The 17,755-nt window shown below is 36.5% G+C and overlaps 3 protein-coding genes across 3 annotated transcripts; 2 read left to right on the top strand and 1 right to left on the bottom strand.

Annotated features, from left to right (window-relative positions):
- The first annotated feature begins 183 nt into the window (after positions 1-183).
- Positions 184-3,107, top strand: LOC115028913 (high choriolytic enzyme 1-like). The gene is made up of 12 exons (XM_029462844.1): positions 184-296; positions 370-417; positions 501-563; positions 661-711; positions 788-841; positions 926-972; positions 1,555-1,624; positions 1,713-1,827; positions 2,270-2,442; positions 2,631-2,712; positions 2,815-2,936; positions 3,046-3,107. The coding sequence occupies exons 1-12, from the start codon at positions 263-265 to the stop codon at positions 3,072-3,074; spliced, it is 888 nt and encodes a 295-aa protein (XP_029318704.1). The 5' UTR covers positions 184-262; the 3' UTR covers positions 3,075-3,107.
- Positions 3,108-3,638: 531 nt separating this feature from the next.
- Positions 3,639-8,348, top strand: LOC115028897 (probable tubulin polyglutamylase TTLL2). Its single transcript, XM_029462816.1, has 5 exons — positions 3,639-3,819; positions 4,054-4,275; positions 4,839-5,137; positions 5,910-7,267; positions 8,031-8,348. Exons 3-5 carry the CDS (start codon positions 4,916-4,918, stop codon positions 8,329-8,331), a joined length of 1,881 nt encoding a protein of 626 aa, XP_029318676.1. The 5' UTR covers positions 3,639-3,819; positions 4,054-4,275; positions 4,839-4,915; the 3' UTR covers positions 8,332-8,348.
- A 275-nt stretch (positions 8,349-8,623) lies between these two features.
- LOC115028917 (centromere protein J-like) lies at positions 8,624-12,165 on the bottom strand. The gene is made up of 5 exons (XM_029462848.1): positions 11,861-12,165; positions 10,180-10,284; positions 9,950-10,034; positions 9,503-9,623; positions 8,624-8,833 (listed from the first exon to the last, which is right to left on the bottom strand). The coding sequence occupies exons 1-5, from the start codon at positions 12,047-12,049 to the stop codon at positions 8,656-8,658; spliced, it is 678 nt and encodes a 225-aa protein (XP_029318708.1). The 5' UTR covers positions 12,050-12,165; the 3' UTR covers positions 8,624-8,655.
- Positions 12,166-17,755: the final 5,590 nt, after the last annotated feature.

The following is a 17,755-nucleotide window of genomic DNA, read 5'->3' as shown; positions in this document are numbered from 1 at the left end:
AGTGCTGAATATTTTAGGTATTTCCCGTCAGTTGAGTTAGCAAAATAAAGTTTTTTGAGAATATAATTCCCTCTGAGAATCAGAATCAGGTTTATTGCCAAGTAGGTATGTGAAAAGAACGCCTCCACAGTCCAGACTGAAGCTCAACGCTCATGATTAGTGTGAAGTGATCACACCTGTTGAGGAGAAACTCATAAAGCCAGCAGAGGCCTGTGAGTTCACAGATCCGTTCTCTGTTGGTAGAGTCTCTACGTGTTGCACGATGTGGTTTCTGGTCTTTGTCTGCACGTTGAAAGGTACAAACTGAAGCGTTCAGTCTGCATATTCTACTAAATAACAATAATGATTATTTACTTTCTTTCTATGTAGTTGTTGGTGGCGTCCCTATAAATCAAACGCAGGAGGGTCACGCAACAGGTTGGTGTTGCTTTGCATTTTTTTCCTTTTCAAATTTGCTTTAATATACAATTTATTTATACGATATTCTCTTATTTCTGTAGATAATGTTACTATCACTTCTATGCCTGATGTGCCGGAACCAAACGCCACAGAGGCTTTAAAAGGTAGACCGTCTCGTGTGTTTAATACACGCTGAACAAGCAACAATAAATCAATATAAAGTCACATTATTAACTATATTTCACTTGATTTCTCTCTCAGTTGGTGTCGTCCACTTAAACGGCGGACAGAATATGACTTTTCCTCCACCAGGTTGGTGCTCTTTGGTTTTCCAGACTATGAATTAAATGTATTGTTTAAAACGATTTTAATTCTCAGATTTCTGTAGATGGAGTTGATTCAGGGCTTGAGCCACAGCGAGCCAGTGCAGAGGTCTTAGAAGGTAAACCTTTAAATAAGTTCTGCACGTTAAATGTATATATTTCATAGATGCAACGTACTGTGAGTTTCTTTTATCGTGTCATAGATCTTCAAGAAGACACGAGTGTCCAAGAGGGAGACATTTTGCTTTCGGTAAGATGGAGAACTTTTATTTCCCACACGTGGAGAAGGAAGCTGGAGTTTCACTGTTTCTTTATTATTTATTATAGCAGGATAAAACACGGAACAAGTAATTTAAATTGCATATTACTACTAATTATTATTATTATTTTAATTCAAAATAATTATGACTATAATAATTATTATAATAATAATTATTATTATTATACAAATATTATTATTATAATATAATTATAAAAATATTATACTAATTATTATAATACTAATTATTATAATACTAATTATTATAATACTAATTAATATAATATTATAATACTAATTATTTAATAAAAAATAATTATGATTATAATACTTATTATTATAATACTAATTATTGTTGTTTTAATTAAAATAATATATATTTTTTAATTCAGTTGGGATCTTTAATTTTAAGACTGGAAGAAACATTTCCGTGAGTAAAAAGGGGAAACTCACGTAAAATGTAAAGTCTGATCATTTCTTCAGTAGTTGTTGGAAATGGGGTTAAAACTGTCCATCTCTACACGAAGATTCATTTATATAAAAGTGTTTAAAGTATTTTGTCTAAATTTCCAGGAGGACAGGAACGCTGTGTCGTCGCTGTGGGCGGACGCCACCGTGCCTTACACCATCAGTTCAGAGCTGGGTGGGTGCTCTTCTCTTTTTTTTTTACCCGCTCTAATGTCGGACCGTCAGGGTGCAGATAAACAGTTTCTATGTTTTCACTCCAACAGGTGATCGAACAGGTACCATCTTCGCTGCCATCAAGATGATCACAGACGTCACCTGCATTCGCTTCACGCCACACAACAAAGAGTTTAACTACATCAACTTCCTGGATGGCAAAGGGTGAGAAATACTTCTGTTAAAGGGTCAGTTCACCCAAATTACAAAATTCTCTAGTGGTATCTAACCATTCATAAAGTTTTATTTGCATCATTATTATCTTCAGAAAACACTTTTCAAAACCCCAAATTACAAAGTATTTCACATAAAGCTGCAAATTAAAACTACCCAACTATAAAAGTATGTTAAAATAAAACCAACTCTGGTAATGTGCGATTAAAAAAAGGAGTTCCAAGTGAAATTAAGATTCTCTGATAAAATGTTATTTGGGCCGATCGTTGGGCATCTGAGATTAGAAATATCACAAGGAGCTCAAAAAGAGGTAATCTGTTTAATCTTAACATCAATTCCTGCCCGTCTAAAAAATAAACAAATGGTAACACTATAATATCTGCAGATTAAGTTTTTACTGCATGTCTTAATAAAAATGCCTTTCTTTGTCCAGCTGTGCGTCCTTTGTTGGTTGTCAAGGAGGAGCCCAGAAGCTGTTTTGCGCCCGCTCGTGTTCTGTAGGGAATCTGTGCCACGAGATGATTCACGCTCTGGGGCTGCACCATGAACACACCCGCAAGGACCGCGATGAACACGTCACTGTGAAGTGGAAGAACATCCAGCCAGGTGAACTGTGTGGGGAAACGCCAACGGATAGTTTCGACATTCTGCAGACTTTAAACTGCGTTCATCTTTTTGGAGCACTTGGGGGGGCCAGACGACGGCCCCCGACGTGTGTATTTAGATCAGTATGACAGAGCGATTGTATTTTCTGCATGGCTGCAAAAACACTAAATAATTTCTAAATTTTAAAGGGAAAGAATCAAACTTCAAGCTGAAACGTGGAAACACTCTGAACCTGCCGTATGACCTCAGCTCCATCATGCACTACGGAGAGTAAGTCTATCATCTCTACTTCTGTTTATCACCGTGACACTTCCTCCTCCACTCACTGAACATCTCAAATACAGGATATGACATGTATTCATTTGTTTTCAGGTATTTCTTCAGTCGAGACGGAAGTCAGACGATTTTGCCCAAGAGCAGCAAAGCGCTGATTGGTCAGAGGACGCACCTCAGCAAGCTGGATGTGGAGAAACTGAACGGACTCTACCACTGCGGTACAACGTCCCCTCTGTCATCACATGACCCTTCTAACAAATACAACAGACGTGTATAGTCTGTAAATGTGTGAACTGCAACTATACTGACACTCATGTCTTCTTTCAGAGGAGCGGAAGAGGGAAGGAAATCTGTGAGCTGAAGAGATTTAATAAAATTATTTAAATATCCATGTGTGTTTTTTAAGCAACCTGCCATAACTAACACCCAAGGGTAGAAAGGAACGACATCACATTTAGTGGCAGCTCTGAATCTAATTAAAATATTTTGTCTGTAATAATACATTTTAAGCCGGTTCATTTATCTCTAACGTTATAATTATGTGTCCCAAAGATATAATTTTAATCTTTATTTGTATCACACCTTCATACAATAACTGCAGCACAAAGTGCTTCACAGCTAAAACATAACGGAGTACAAGATGAGACAGTAAGAGCATTTACAGTCCAATAACCAGTGTGGATGTAAATGAGTCTGAAGTACATTATAAAAATATCAGCATTAAAATAACATTGGAAATCATGCCTCATATCAAAATGCCTCGTATTTAGTTGCTAATATATTTGAACCCATCAGGTAATACCCTAAAATACAAACTCTTTTTAGCATTTGTTCTGAACTTCTTTGGCATCACAATACTTTTGCTGTGATGGAAAGTTTATTAAATTACTAAAATAATTTCTTTAAAAGAACAGCCGGAAAACAACAACACGGCTAACAGTCGGCACATTCATCCAACAACCGTGCTGAGCGACAGACGGACGACAGACAGACGTGTGTAGGAGGAGCTGAGAGCACAGACTGCACTATGCAGCAGTCTCTCACATCGAGCCTTCAGTTAGCGGCAGGACAGAAGACTTGGTGTGCCGTTAGAATTCAAAGGTAAGACTAATCACTTCCTTTCCAACATTGTGAATTCTGTCTCACATGTTCTAGCATTAAACATGTTACTCGTGTGTGTGTGTGGAAAAGCCTAAGAAACATGTTAACCATCTTTTTAACATATTTTTTGCAAACTTAATTTTCTGCATTAGTGATTTATGGCTTGTTGGGAAGTTTATTAATCTTATTCAGTGTTAAAAGCGGCACTTCTTCTTTCCTTGTAAACGTTTTCAGATAATGCAGTGAAGCAGTTATTCAGTCGGAGCTGGCCCTCTGCGGCCGTCTGTGCAGGTCGTCAACGTGTCAGGTTTATTTGGGCTTCTCAGATTTACCATGTAAAGGCTGGAGCTCACACAGGGTGCTGTGAGCGCAGCCAGGGGGTGAAGGACGAGTGCAGCTCAACATTACTGCCTTTGGATGGGATGTGTTTCTCCAGGGGAGGGGAGGTGTTAACTGGTAGGTACTGGTGTTCTCTCTGGAGCCAATATTTGTTCACTTTTTGTCAAACTGCTGCCATTTAAAAATATACCAAATGAGCTATTAGCTGTTCCTGTTTGTGATGTACTCACGGCTGTACGGACGACTACCACTGGGTTATGACTATAACCCTAACCCTGATATCTGTACTCGAGTACAACTATAAGGTACTTGTACTTGAGTATTTCCATTTTATAGTACTTTATACTTCTACATCTCGGAGGGAATCTTTGTCTTTGTTACTCTACATTTATTTTAAAGCTTTAGTTACTTTGCATATTTAGATGAATACAAAATAAATGTATTATTATAGGTTAAGCTCTCCAGCAATATATAAAGTAATTATAATTAGCCCCACATCTACAACATTAAAGTGATGAACATTCTGCATCAACCCAGTGAGTTTGTATATTATTCTGCATGAGCACTTCTACTTTTGGTACTTTAAGTATATTTATACTTAATACTTTTACTTAAGGGAGTTTCTGAATGCAGGACATTGACTAAGAGTATATTGAAACAGTATTATTGCTGTTTTTCAGTTTGGTTAAAGATCTGAGCACGTCTTCCAGCACTGCTCCTCGTGTCTCTGCTGCAGCTCTACAGCTCACGATGCTGCATGGCTGCGTCGCTGGTGTTCAGACTACATGACCGAGGTCCAGAGGTGGTGCGGGAGGTGCTTCTGGAGCGAGGATGGGAGGAATATGACGAAGAAGAACGGGAGGAGGAAGACTGGAACCTGTACTGGCGGGGGTCTGCATTTCGCAACTCGGAATATCACAACCTGTTGCCATGGCAGCGCCTCAACCACCATCCCAAAACGGTTGGCATCACACGCAAGGTGACGACGGTCTCCATGTTGGGTCAGAGAAATGTAGAGGTGCAGTGAGACGGAGACACCTGTGTGTTTGCACTTTGTATTACGACACTTTCAAAACGCATCACAAGAATCAGAAATGTAATATTGTGATTTGTGTTTGCGTCAAACTTAATTGATGTACAACTATCTGGGTATATCAGAGCCTCCAGCATTGTTAATGTGTCAGTTACACGTGGCATTAAAATGCGATCTGTATCTGGATACGTTATCTGCGTGGAAACATGTCGATGCATTCACAATGCAAAAGGACTGGAATGTGGATCAGACAGTTCACAGGTGGTTTCGTTGTCGGATCTCAGCCAGGTGTAAAAGCAACCTGTACAGCGTGACCACGTTCTCAAGAGAAAAGGTCTGGCAAGCGAGTTGAAAGGTCAGCTAGCTCCGCTTCGTCCTGCTAGCTTAAGCAAGCCGGCGAGTAGTAGCAGTAGCGAGCAAGTCTTAAAAGGGATTTAGAAATGCATGACGTTGACCTGGGACACACCGCCTATTGATAAATCTGCATATTGAGACCTGAGGGCACAATAGTGATGAAGAGAATATACTTTAATACCAGGTGTGAATGAGAGGCCCATTGATGTCGTTTGGTTTTCCAGATAACAATCACATGTTAATATCAGGACTTTGCCAAGAACACCAAACCAAAAACGTTTCCAAACATTAATCGACTAGAAAGTTATTTTCAGTGAATTCGATCACACTCTTAAAGAATGATTTGTCTTTTGTTTTCCGGAAGGACTGCTTGGCACGCAACCTGAGGAGAATGCGAGCCACGTTTGGTTCAGCTCTCTACGACTTCAGTCCGACCGTCTTCATCCTCCCCAACGACTACACCAGCTTCCTGTCCGAGTACAACAAACGCCGTCTGCCCAGAGGACCGACGGCCTTCTGGATATGTAAACCTGTGGATCTCTCCAGAGGCAGAGGGATCTTCATCTTTGAGCATATCAAGGATTTGGTTTACGACTGCTCTGTGATCGTACAGCGGTACATCAGCAACCCTCTGCTGATCTCCGGCTACAAGTTTGACCTGAGGATCTACGCGTGCGTGAAGAGCTTTCATCCCCTGACTGTTTACATTCATCAAGAAGGCCTGGTGCGCTTCGCCACCGAGAAGTACAACCTGTCATCTCTGCAGAACCTGTACGCTCATCTCACCAACACCAGCATCAATAAGTTCGGTCCCTTCTACAAGATGGAGAAAGAGAGAGTGGGCCAAGGATGCAAGTGGACCATGAGCAAGTTCAGGCATTTCCTCCACAGCCAAGACATCAACGAGCTTCTTCTGTGGCAGAAGATCAACAACATCGTCACCCTGACCCTCCTCACCATCGCTCCCGCCGTCCCTTCCTGTCCAAACTGTGTGGAGATGTTTGGCTTCGACATCCTGATTGACGCCAAGTTCAAACCTTGGCTGCTGGAGGTCAACTACAGCCCTGCGCTGACTCTGGACTGCCAGGCAGATATTACAGTGAAGAAAGGACTGATCAGCGATCTGATTGATTTGATGAACTATACATTGGCTGACAGCTTGAGACAGAGGGCCTATCAGAGACGAGGGTACAAGCAGCCTTGTTTCCACGCTCACCACCCCTCGCATGTTTCAATACCTGTGCTCTCCAAGTTTAAAGAAACCAAATTTCAGAAGCGAAGGAGCGGTAGCCATTCTCTACAGACTCTCCCTCTGATAAAAACTCATCGCCCGCCTGAAAGAATGAACCACAGACAGCCCAGACAACATGCTTTTATAGCCGACTACCAAAGACACCTTCCCCCTGTTGACTTAAACCAGATGTGTGCTTCCAGAATAGTTAACGCCAACAAAGCCCACACGGACGACGAGACCCTGAACCTGATCCTTGGCCTCCATTCAAGGACAGATGTGTCAGCGGTAAACAGACAGACGTGTCCAGCTCTTGCACCGTGGCTGACGGAAAACTGGAGTCGTCACGTGTCTGAGGTTACACACCACGACGACACTGAAACAGAAGCTGAGGTGGAGCTCTCAGGAGGGACAGACGTTTCCTCATCGATACGTGATATCCCACACAGGGGGCTGGGACTGAGATGTTCAAAGCTCCCCAACATTTACAGGTACATACAGTACTGCTGGGCAAAGAAACCCACAATAAAATGTCTTTGTAGATTAATGAACCTGGCCAAAGAACGTGCGTTCACCTGCGTGCAGCAAAACAACCACAGACACAGATGACAGACAGATGACTAAATGCAGACAGAAAGTAACTACAAAGAGACACAAAGCGACTACAAAGCGACTACAAAGCAACTACAAAGCGACACAAAGCGACTACAAAGAGACACAAAGCAACTACAAAGAGACACAGACACAAAACAACTACAAAGAGACACAAAGCAACTACAAAGAGACACAAAGAGACACAAAGCAACTACAAAGAGACACAAAGCGACTACAAAGCGACTACAAAGAGACACAAAGCGACTACAAAGAGACACAAAACGACTACAAAGAGACAAAGAGACACAAAGCGACTACAAAGAGACACAAAGCGACTACAAAGAGACACAAAGCGACTACAAAGAGACACAGAGACACAAAACAACTACATAGAGACACAAAGCAACTACAAAGAGACACAAAGCAACTACAAAGAGACACAAAACAACTACAAAGAGACACAGAGACACAAAGCAACTACAAAGACACAAAGCAACTACAAAGAGACACAAAACACAAGACTTTGGATCTTCACCTTAATTTAAGAGACATGTTAATACAAAGACAAATATAGGACAAAGTGCATTATGTGAACTACATTTTATGGCTTGAAATTGAGTGCATTCACACAGCATAACATCACATGTGATTGTTTCACAGTGGGAGGACGGAGAGAAGCACAGCCCTGCACGCACAACATATCCCTCCGCTCAGAGTCGGAGACTTTATACGGACCTTCCCGTTTAGCACAGCCACTCTGAGGGCCTCGCAGCAGAAGCTGGATGTGAAGTTGGTCATACAGGAGCTTCACAGGCTCACGGCTCAGTTGGCCACATCAAGCAGGAAGTTGAGGAGAGAAGAGGAAGAGGGGAGAGAGATGGAAGGTGAAGAAGACTTTGATTCATTGCTGTGGGGGCCAAAGGATCCTCCATTGCTCAGTCAACGCTTTAAACCCACTTAGAGGATTTTTCTATCTGCCACGTCTCAAGGTCCGATTCATGAAAATGAGCACAGGAGCGCCAGCACGCTGTTTGCTTCGCAGCGCAGTTGGGACTGAGTTTCACTCTTTGCTGAGAATTTGAGTTTCTTTTAGTCTTATTTGCGCAGGTTTAGCAGCAACACTGTTGTGTGATTTCACCCCTCAGTGTTGAAAAGTGGTCATAATTATATTGAATCATTGTCGTGTGATATCGCTGCTCATTCCAATAAATAACGAATGACTTACTTGCTACAAAGTTAAAACTCTACTCTACTATAAGTATTTCCTCCTCACACGACGCTCACGTCAGATGGTAACTTTGTCCTTTTCCTTGGTGCGTACTCGGCCTGATGCGTACTTGGTTTCCTGTCGTCCGTCGGGGTAGATGGTCTTAACTGTCCCATCAGGATACTCCCTCCTCTTGTACTGGGAAGTGTGGACTTCTCTCTGACCGTTGGGGAAATCGACCGTCTTCTCACCCGACCTGGAAGAGACGCAGAACGAACAATGAAGACGTTACTGCTTTCAGGCTCTGATTGGGGTAATGAGGTAGCCAACGTCAGACAATCGCTCATATTCTGCTTTTGTCTTCCCTTTAATCAATATTCACGGAAATACAGACGATCCTTCAGTTTGGAACGACCTACTCGCATCACAAGCAACAAATTCTGTATATTGTTATTAAAAACAAACATCTGAAAAGGACTTTAACTAGCAAAGATTTATAATCACTCAACTAGCAAACATAAACTTCTATGTAAATTGTACATTTCTATTAATTGTGTATCACTGCTTTATCTGGAAACTTTGATAAATGATGCAATCTTTGTTTTTATCCCGTATGTTAATTATTGTTAATTAGTTTCTCCATAAGCCCTACTAACTTCTTGTTCTAACTTTTCCTTAATGTCTTTAATGTGCTAAACAGAGACTTGGGTTTGAACATTTGACACAGAGTACAGAAGAAGATGCTGTCGCTGTAGAATGAGAGGATTTCCATGAAGTCACCTCGTGGTGTACTAATATGGTTTATTTATTTATGGGGATACTTGTTCGCTGCCACTTTAAGACGGCTAGTCTTCCTGGGTTTCCACTGGCTTCATGAGCCTGCAGACACTCTGAAGCTGAGATAAAGCGGTGACTTCAGACTCACGGTGAGAGCAGAACGACGGTGCCGTCGAAGAAGATCGTCCTCTCGCTGCCGTCAGGCTCCAAATACTTGATGGTCTGGTCTGGAAATAAGATCTCTCTCTTCCCCCCGGGGTGTCGCTTCTCTGTGACAGAAGGACACGTGTTCATAAACGAGTGTGTGAACTAACCAACAGTAGTAAGATGAAGGTTCGAACTGTCGTCAGTTTATCTATAAAGATAATATGTATGATAGACGTATATATCGACAGGACTCTGGGTGCTTATGGGAAACACTTTCACCTCAAATGTGTACAACGAGGTTTAGTAGGACTCAAAATGTTCTTTGTGTATCTTTTATATCTAACAACAAAAAGAGGCTAAACAGCTATAAAGTCTGTGTCTTGCTCCAATGTAGACGAGGTGGTGGGGCCCATTGTCTCGTGCACAGCAGCCCCCCCCCCCCCCTTACCGATCTGCTTGTTGGGGAAGTGAAGGACCTCCAGACCAGTCGGGTGGACGGTCTGTGTCGTCTGTGATCCAGCATAGTAATACAGCTGAAACACAAACGCACTTGATGTTAGAGATCATATGAAAAGATGAAGACATTAATATTTACATTGTTTGAGGCCAATGTGGCGCAAAAATACAACCATGGAGACAAATAATATGAAGTGTTTAAACACACGTAAAGGAGCTCACCACTTTCCCATCTTCCAAAATGTGTTTGATGTCTCCGTTGAAGAACGTGAACGTTTTCGTCTTCTGGTCTGCAGAAGTCACTTTCCGTCTCACCAGGCTGCAGCCCTGAGAGAATAATAATAATAATAATAATAATAATAATAATAATAATAACAATAATAATAAGCTTTATTTGTATAGCACCTTTCACACAAGAATTGCAGCACAAAGTGCTTCACAGAAAAAACATAACAATTAGTACAATATTAGACAGAATAAGAGCATTTACAGAACAATAATCACAGTGTTGATGTAAATGAGTGAGAAGTAGCATTAAAAATAGTATAAAATAGCAAAATTAAAATATTATAAAATAGAGTTAAAATAACATAAAATAGCAGAATTAAAATATAAAATAGCAGAATTAAAATAATAGAAAATAGCAGAATTCACAGCAAAACATAACAATTAGTACAAGATTAGACAGAATAAGAGCATTTACAGTACAATAATCACAGTGTTGATGTAAATGAGTCTGAAGTACCATTATAGAAATAGTATAAAATAACATTGGAAATCATGCCTAGTTTCCGTATCTGTGCCGTACTTGAATAAAGAAATAATCGGTATAAAATTGTCAACATGGTGGTTAAGAGTCATCCAGTTTATGGTGAATTAAACACATTTTTTGTTTGATTTCTCTTTTTTGGAATTATTTGAGGAAATTTCACATCTCTAATAGGGAACATTTTATTTAATACGATTATTTCTATGAAATATTTTCTTTGTTTTCCCTGAAAGAGCTTCAATCCTTGATTTATTAATTGTTTCCACACAAGGTTATAACTCTTTACTTTGTGAAGGTAAAATCAGGTCTGTGCAGCGACACAACTGGCACAGGAGCAGATCCACTTGCACTGCATAAACATTTGATGAGGTTAGTCAGCGCCTTGACGCCACCCTTTGTCCGTCTTCATAAATTATTGCCGGGTGCTTAAAGACCACTTAACGGCGTATTATATGCTGGAATAATATGATACCACTAGATTTACACAGCAGTGAAGCTAAATGCACTAATAGGCCGGGAGCTTTAAGTGTTTAACTGAACGAAAACAATTGCATAGAAGAAGCATTAAAAATGTAAAAGGTATTAAGGGAAGAGTTGTGTTACTTGGCGCTCGATGCCTTGACTACTTATATTACAAGTTTTATATATTATTATTATTATACAAATATTGAAACTTTCCACCCCAGTGTTCGCCAAACACACCTCGATCATATCGATGGAAAATTCAAAACAAAAGAACAATTCAATCCGAATAAAACAAACAAAACACAGATAAAAACATTGTTCTCCGATCATCCATCTCATATTCCTTCAATGTGTTGTTTTTAAAAATGCGTTTGAACCTGTAAAATGTTCTGAGTTATTATTTCCTCACTACAGTTTGACTGTAACATCATGATAAGTGTTTATTTCAACATAAAAATTCCTCTCAGGTCACGTTGACTCGCTCATTTGAAACAGTTTTTGGACACTATTAGGTAATAATAGATTTCTTCTTTATAATAAAACACGCACGAGATATTGCAATGTCTGCTTTAAATAAAATATATTGAAATTCACCATAAATTGAACTGAAAAACTGGATAACATGGGGGAGATTGTGACTTCAAGAGGAGACCAGACGGTGTATCTTACCTCTGTCCGTCCCTCCTGGTCGTGAGCGTGTGTGTGTGCAGTACACCGTCCGGCCACCAGGCGGCACTGTGGCGCATCTGTGAGTTTCTTCATCAACTCAGAGTTTTCTCTGATCAGCTCATCCAGCTGGTGTCGAACTTCGGACCAATCACTCTCTCTCTGCTTGAACTGCTGCTGAAGGGTCTCCATCTGCTGCCTGAGGGCCTACACACACACACACACACACACACACACACACACACACACACGTAGCACACCGTTTGTGACTCATGTGTTGACCTGAAGACGTGGGAGTATGTTTGTAAATGTTTGTTTAGCGCAACGCTGTGTTTTCCAGCTCTGCATCACACCTGATGAACAGTCTCCCTCAGGAAACAGGAAATACCTTCAAGCTGATTAAAGTCAAAACGAAAGTAAAAACTGGGATGTGTCATCGGAAAACCCAACCGGTGCTCAGCACGTCATTATGCAACACCTTCGTCTTATTCACCACTAAGGTTTGGGACAAGATGCAAAATTAAAGAAATTATCTCTATATTATATCAAAACTTACATTTTGAGGGAAAAAGCTATATATGCTCGTTAAATAGTTTAACGTCATCATAGTTCTAGAAAATATCCTCAAAATGTTATGCCGACAATTTATTTACTTGCAGTTCTAGTAACTCACTTAATGTCATTTTAATGAAAGATCGTGAAGATATATGTTGCATTGAATTCGTCACCATGATTAAGACATTGCTCCTAACAATGACAAGTGTTCATTCAACTTTATGGTCATGTATTTGCTGTGCTTGTTGTTACACCTGTCCTCATTGATATGAATTAGGTTGACAAAATAATATACACATCTGCCAGTATCACGCAATAACATGAAAACAGTACAACCTTCATGGAGGGAGACGTTATTGCAGGATTGTTGTTGGACTGCATTCGATTCAGCTGCTGATAAACAGAGTCTGGTGCTGGAGTGGAGCTGTGCTGAGATATGAGCGTTCATGAGGCTTTTAGGAAACAGAAACTGTTTTTATATTATCAATAAAAATCATTATTCTTGCACTTTTTAAATTACTTTTTTGTTTCTTAATGTTTCTTTAAGTTCCTTTAAGTTTCTTTATGTTTCTTTATGTTCCTTTAAGTTCCTTTAAGTTTCTTTATGTTTCTTTATGTTTCTTTATGTTTCTTTATGTTCCTTTATGTTCCTTTATGTTCCTTAAGTTTCTTAATGTTTCTTTATGTTTCTTTATGTTCCTTTAAGTTTCTTAATGTTTCTTTATGTTCCTTTATGTTCCTTTATGTTCCTTTAAGTTTCTTTATGTTTCTTTATGTTCCTTTATGTTCCTTTAAGTTTCTTAATGTTTCTTTATGTTCCTTTAAGTTTCTTTATGTTTCTTTATGTTCCTTTATGTTCCTTTAAGTTTCTTTATGTTCCTTTATGTTCCTTTAAGTTTCTTAATGTTCCTTTATGTTCCTTTAAGTTTCTTTATGTTCCTTTAAGTTTCTTTATGTTTCTTTATGTTCCTTTATGTTCCTTTAAGTTTCTTAATGTTTCTTTATGTTCCTTTATGTTCCTTAAGTTTCTTTATGTTCCTTTATGTTCCTTATGTTCCTTTAAGTTTCTTTATGTTTCTTTATGTTCCTTTATGTTCCTTTATGTTCCTTTATGTTCCTTTAAGTTTCTTATGTTTCTTTATGTTTCTTTATGTTCCTTTATGTTCCTTTAAGTTTCTTAATGTTTCTTTATGTTCCTTTATGTTCCTTTAAGTTTCTTTATGTTCCTTTATGTTCCTTTAAGTTTCTTTATGTTTCTTTATGTTCCTTTATGTTCCTTTAAGTTTCTTTATGTTTCTTTATGTTCCTTTATGTTCCTTTAAGTTCCTTTATGTTCCTTTATGTTCCTTTAAGTTTCTTAATGTTTCTTTATGTTCCTTTATGTTCCTTTATGTTCCTTTAAGTTTCTTTATGTTTCTTTATGTTTCTTTATGTTCCTTTAAGTTTCTTTAAGTTTCTTTATGTTTCTTTATGTTTCTTATGTTTCTTAATGTTTCTTTATGTTTCTATATGTTTCTTTATGTTTCTTTATGTTTCTTTATGTTCTTTTATGTTTTTTTATGTTTCTTTGTGTTTCTTTATGTTTCTTTATGTTTCTTTATGTTTCTTAATGTTTCTTTATGTTTCTTTATGTTTCTTTAAGTTTCTATATGTTTATTTATGTTCTATATGTTTCTTTATGTTTCTATATGTTTCTTTATGTTTCTATATGTTTCTTTATGTTCTTTTATGTTTTTTATGTTTCTTTGTGTTTCTTTATGTTCTTTATGTTTTTTTATGTTTCTTTATGTTTCTTTATGTTTCTTTGTGTTTCTTTATGTTTCTTTAAGTTTCTATATGTTTCTTTATGTTTCTATATGTTTCTTTATGTTCTTTTTATGTTTTTTTTATGTTTCTTTATGTTTCTTTATGTTCCTTTAAGTTTCTTTATGTTTCTTTATGTTCCTTTAAGTTTCTTTATGTTTCTTTATGTTTCTTTATGTTTCTTTATGTTTCTTTATGTTTCTTTATGTTCCTTTAAGTTTCTTAATGTTTCTTTATGTTCCTTTATGTTCCTTTATGTTCCTTTAAGTTTCTTTATGTTTCTTTATGTTCCTTTATGTTCCTTTAAGTTTCTTAATGTTTCTTTATGTTCCTTTAAGTTTCTTTATGTTTCTTTATGTTCCTTTATGTTCCTTTAAGTTTCTTTATGTTCCTTTATGTTCCTTTAAGTTTCTTAATGTTTCCTTTATGTTCCTTTAAGTTTCTTTATGTTTCTTTATGTTCCTTTATGTTCCTTTAAGTTCTTAATGTTTCTTTATGTTCCTTTATGTTCCTTTAAGTTTCTTTATGTTCCTTTATGTTCCTTTATGTTCCTTTAAGTTTCTTTATGTTTTCTTTATGTTCCTTTATGTTCCTTTATGTTCCTTTATGTTCCTTTAAGTTTCTTTATGTTTCTTTATGTTTCTTTATGTTCCTTTATGTTCCTTTAAGTTTCTAATGTTTCTTTATGTTCCTTTATGTTCCTTTAAGTTTCTTTATGTTCCTTTATGTTCCTTTAAGTTTCTTTATGTTTCTTTATGTTCCTTTATGTTCCTTTAAGTTTCTTTATGTTTCTTTATGTTCCTTTATGTTCCTTTAAGTTCCTTTATGTTCCTTTATGTTCCTTTAAGTTTCTTAATGTTTCTTTATGTTCCTTTATGTTCCTTTATGTTCCTTTAAGTTTCTTTATGTTTCTTATGTTTCTTTATGTTCCTTTAAGTTTCTTTAAGTTTCTTTATGTTTCTTTATGTTTCTTATGTTTCTTAATGTTTCTTTATGTTTCTTTATGTTTCTATATGTTTCTTTATGTTTCTTTATGTTTCTTTATGTTCTTTTATGTTTTTTATGTTTCTTTGTGTTTCTTTATGTTTCTTTATGTTTCTTTATGTTTCTTAATGTTTCTTTATGTTTCTTATGTTTCTTAAGTTTCTATATGTTTATTTATGTTTCTATATGTTTCTTTATGTTTCTATATGTTTCTTTATGTTTCTATATGTTTCTTTATGTTCTTTTATGTTTTTTATGTTTCTTTGTGTTTCTTTATGTTCTTTTATGTTTTTTTATGTTTCTTTATGTTTCTTTATGTTTCTTTGTGTTTCTTTATGTTTCTTTAAGTTTCTATATGTTTCTTTATGTTTCTATATGTTTCTTTATGTTCTTTTATGTTTTTTTATGTTTCTTTATGTTTCTTTATGTTCCTTTAAGTTTCTTTATGTTTCTTTATGTTCCTTTAAGTTTCTTTATGTTTCTTTATGTTTCTTTATGTTTCTTTATGTTTCTTTATGTTCCTTTATGTTTCTATATGTTTCTTTATGTTTCTATATGTTTCTTTATGTTCTTTTATGTTTTTTTATGTTTCTTTATGTTTCTTTATGTTCCTTTAAGTTTCTTATGTTCTTTATGTTCCTTTAAGTTTCTTTATGTTTCTTTATGTTTCTTTATGTTCCTTTATGTTTCTATCCTGTATTCCTGTGTCTCTCGATGCGTCTTATAAGCTGTAGGATGTCTGCATTTCTCTTGGGATCAGTAGAGTATCTATTATCTGAGAGAACAAGCTCTACACGTTCCCGATCGGCCAAGAATCACCAGCAGATGTTGCTTTGCAATTCAGAATAATATGACATTATAAAATGTAAAAGAGGAGATAATAACATTTGAACATTTGCATCCCTCTGAGCTCCTGGGAAACACGTAGTTTCTCACTCTTCACAAAAAGCAATGTTTGCACAGTGTCGGTAAGTCAAATAAAAGCAGCTTTCCCCACGCCTCCTGTCCTTAAGGTTTCAAAGCTGCAATAATGACGTCTCCTGTATGGCAAGCAGGAGACCGACTTTAGAACAACAGGGAGAAACTTGTCCAGGAAAATCATCAAAATGAAATGCACAATAATTATCACCTTCTAAGTTTTGCAGGTAAATTGAACATTAGTGAGATTCCTTTATGTTCCTTTATGTTTTCTTTAAGTTTCTTTATGTTCCTTCATGTTCCTTTAAGTTTCTTTATGTTCCTTCATGTTCCTTTATGTTCCTTCATGTTCCTTTATGTTCCTTCATGTTCCTTTATGTTTCTTTATGTTCCTTTATGTTCCTTTATGTTTCTTTATGTTTCTTTAAGTTTCTTTATGTTCCTTTATGTTCCTTTATGTTTCTTTAAGTTTCTTTATGTTCCTTTATGTTCCTTTATGTTCCTTTATGTTCCTTTATGTTTCTTTATGTTCCTTATGTTTCTTTATGTTCCTTTATGTTTCTTTATGTTTCTTTATGTTTCTTTATGTTCCTTTATGTTCCTTTATGTTCCTTTATGTTTCCTTTATGTTCCTTTATGTTCCTTTATGTTTCTTTATGTTTCTTATGTTCCTTTAGTTCCTTTATGTTTCTTTATGTTCCTTATGTTCTTTATGTTTCTTATGTTTCTTTATGTTCCTTTATGTTTCTTTATGTTCCTTATGTTTCTTTAAGTTTCTTTAAGTTTCTTTATGTTCCTTTATGTTTCTTTATGTTCTTCTTATGTTCCCTTTATGTTCCTTTATGTTTCTTATGTTCCTTTATGTTCCTTTATGTTTCTTTATGTTCCTTTATGTTCCTTATGTTCCTTTATGTTCCTTTAAGTTTCTTTATGTTTCCTTTAAGTTTCTTAAGTTTCTTATGTTCCTTTATGTTCCTTAAGTTTCTTTATGTTCCTTTATGTTCCTTTATGTTTCTTTATGTTCCTTTATGTTCCTTTAAGTTTCTTTAAGTTTCTTTATGGTTCCTTTATGTTCCTTTAAGTTTCTTTATGTTCCTTTAAGTTTCTTTAAGTTTCTTTATGTTCCTTATGTTCCTTTATGTTTCTTTATGTTCCTTAAGTTCTTAAGTTTCGTTATGTTCCTTTAGTTCCTTTATGTTGCTTTATGTTCCTTTATGTTCCTTTATGTTTCTTTATGTTCCTTTATGTTCCTTTATGTTTCTTTATGTTCCTTTATGTTCCTTTATGTTCCTTTATGTTTCTTTATGTTCCTTTATGTTCCTTTATGTTCCTTTATGTTCCTTTATGTTTCTTTATGTTCCTTTAAGTTTCTTTAAGTTTCTTTATGTTCCTTTATGTTCCTTTATGTTTCTTTATGTTCCTTTATGTTCCTTTATGTTCCTTTATGTTCCTTTAAGTTTCTTTATGTTCCTTTAAGTTTCTTTAAGTTTCTTTATGTTCCTTTATGTTCCTTTAAGTTTCTTTATGTTCCTTTAAGTTTCTTTAAGTTTCTTTATGTTCCTTTATGTTCCTTTAAGTTTCTTTATGTTCCTTTATGTTCCTTTATGTTTCTTTATGTTCCTTTAAGTTTCTTTAAGT

Source organism: Cottoperca gobio, chromosome 24, assembly GCF_900634415.1.
Source record: "Cottoperca gobio chromosome 24, fCotGob3.1, whole genome shotgun sequence".
Lineage (NCBI taxonomy): Eukaryota > Metazoa > Chordata > Actinopteri > Perciformes > Bovichtidae > Cottoperca > Cottoperca gobio.
This window is presented reverse-complemented; position numbering and strand designations above follow the sequence as displayed.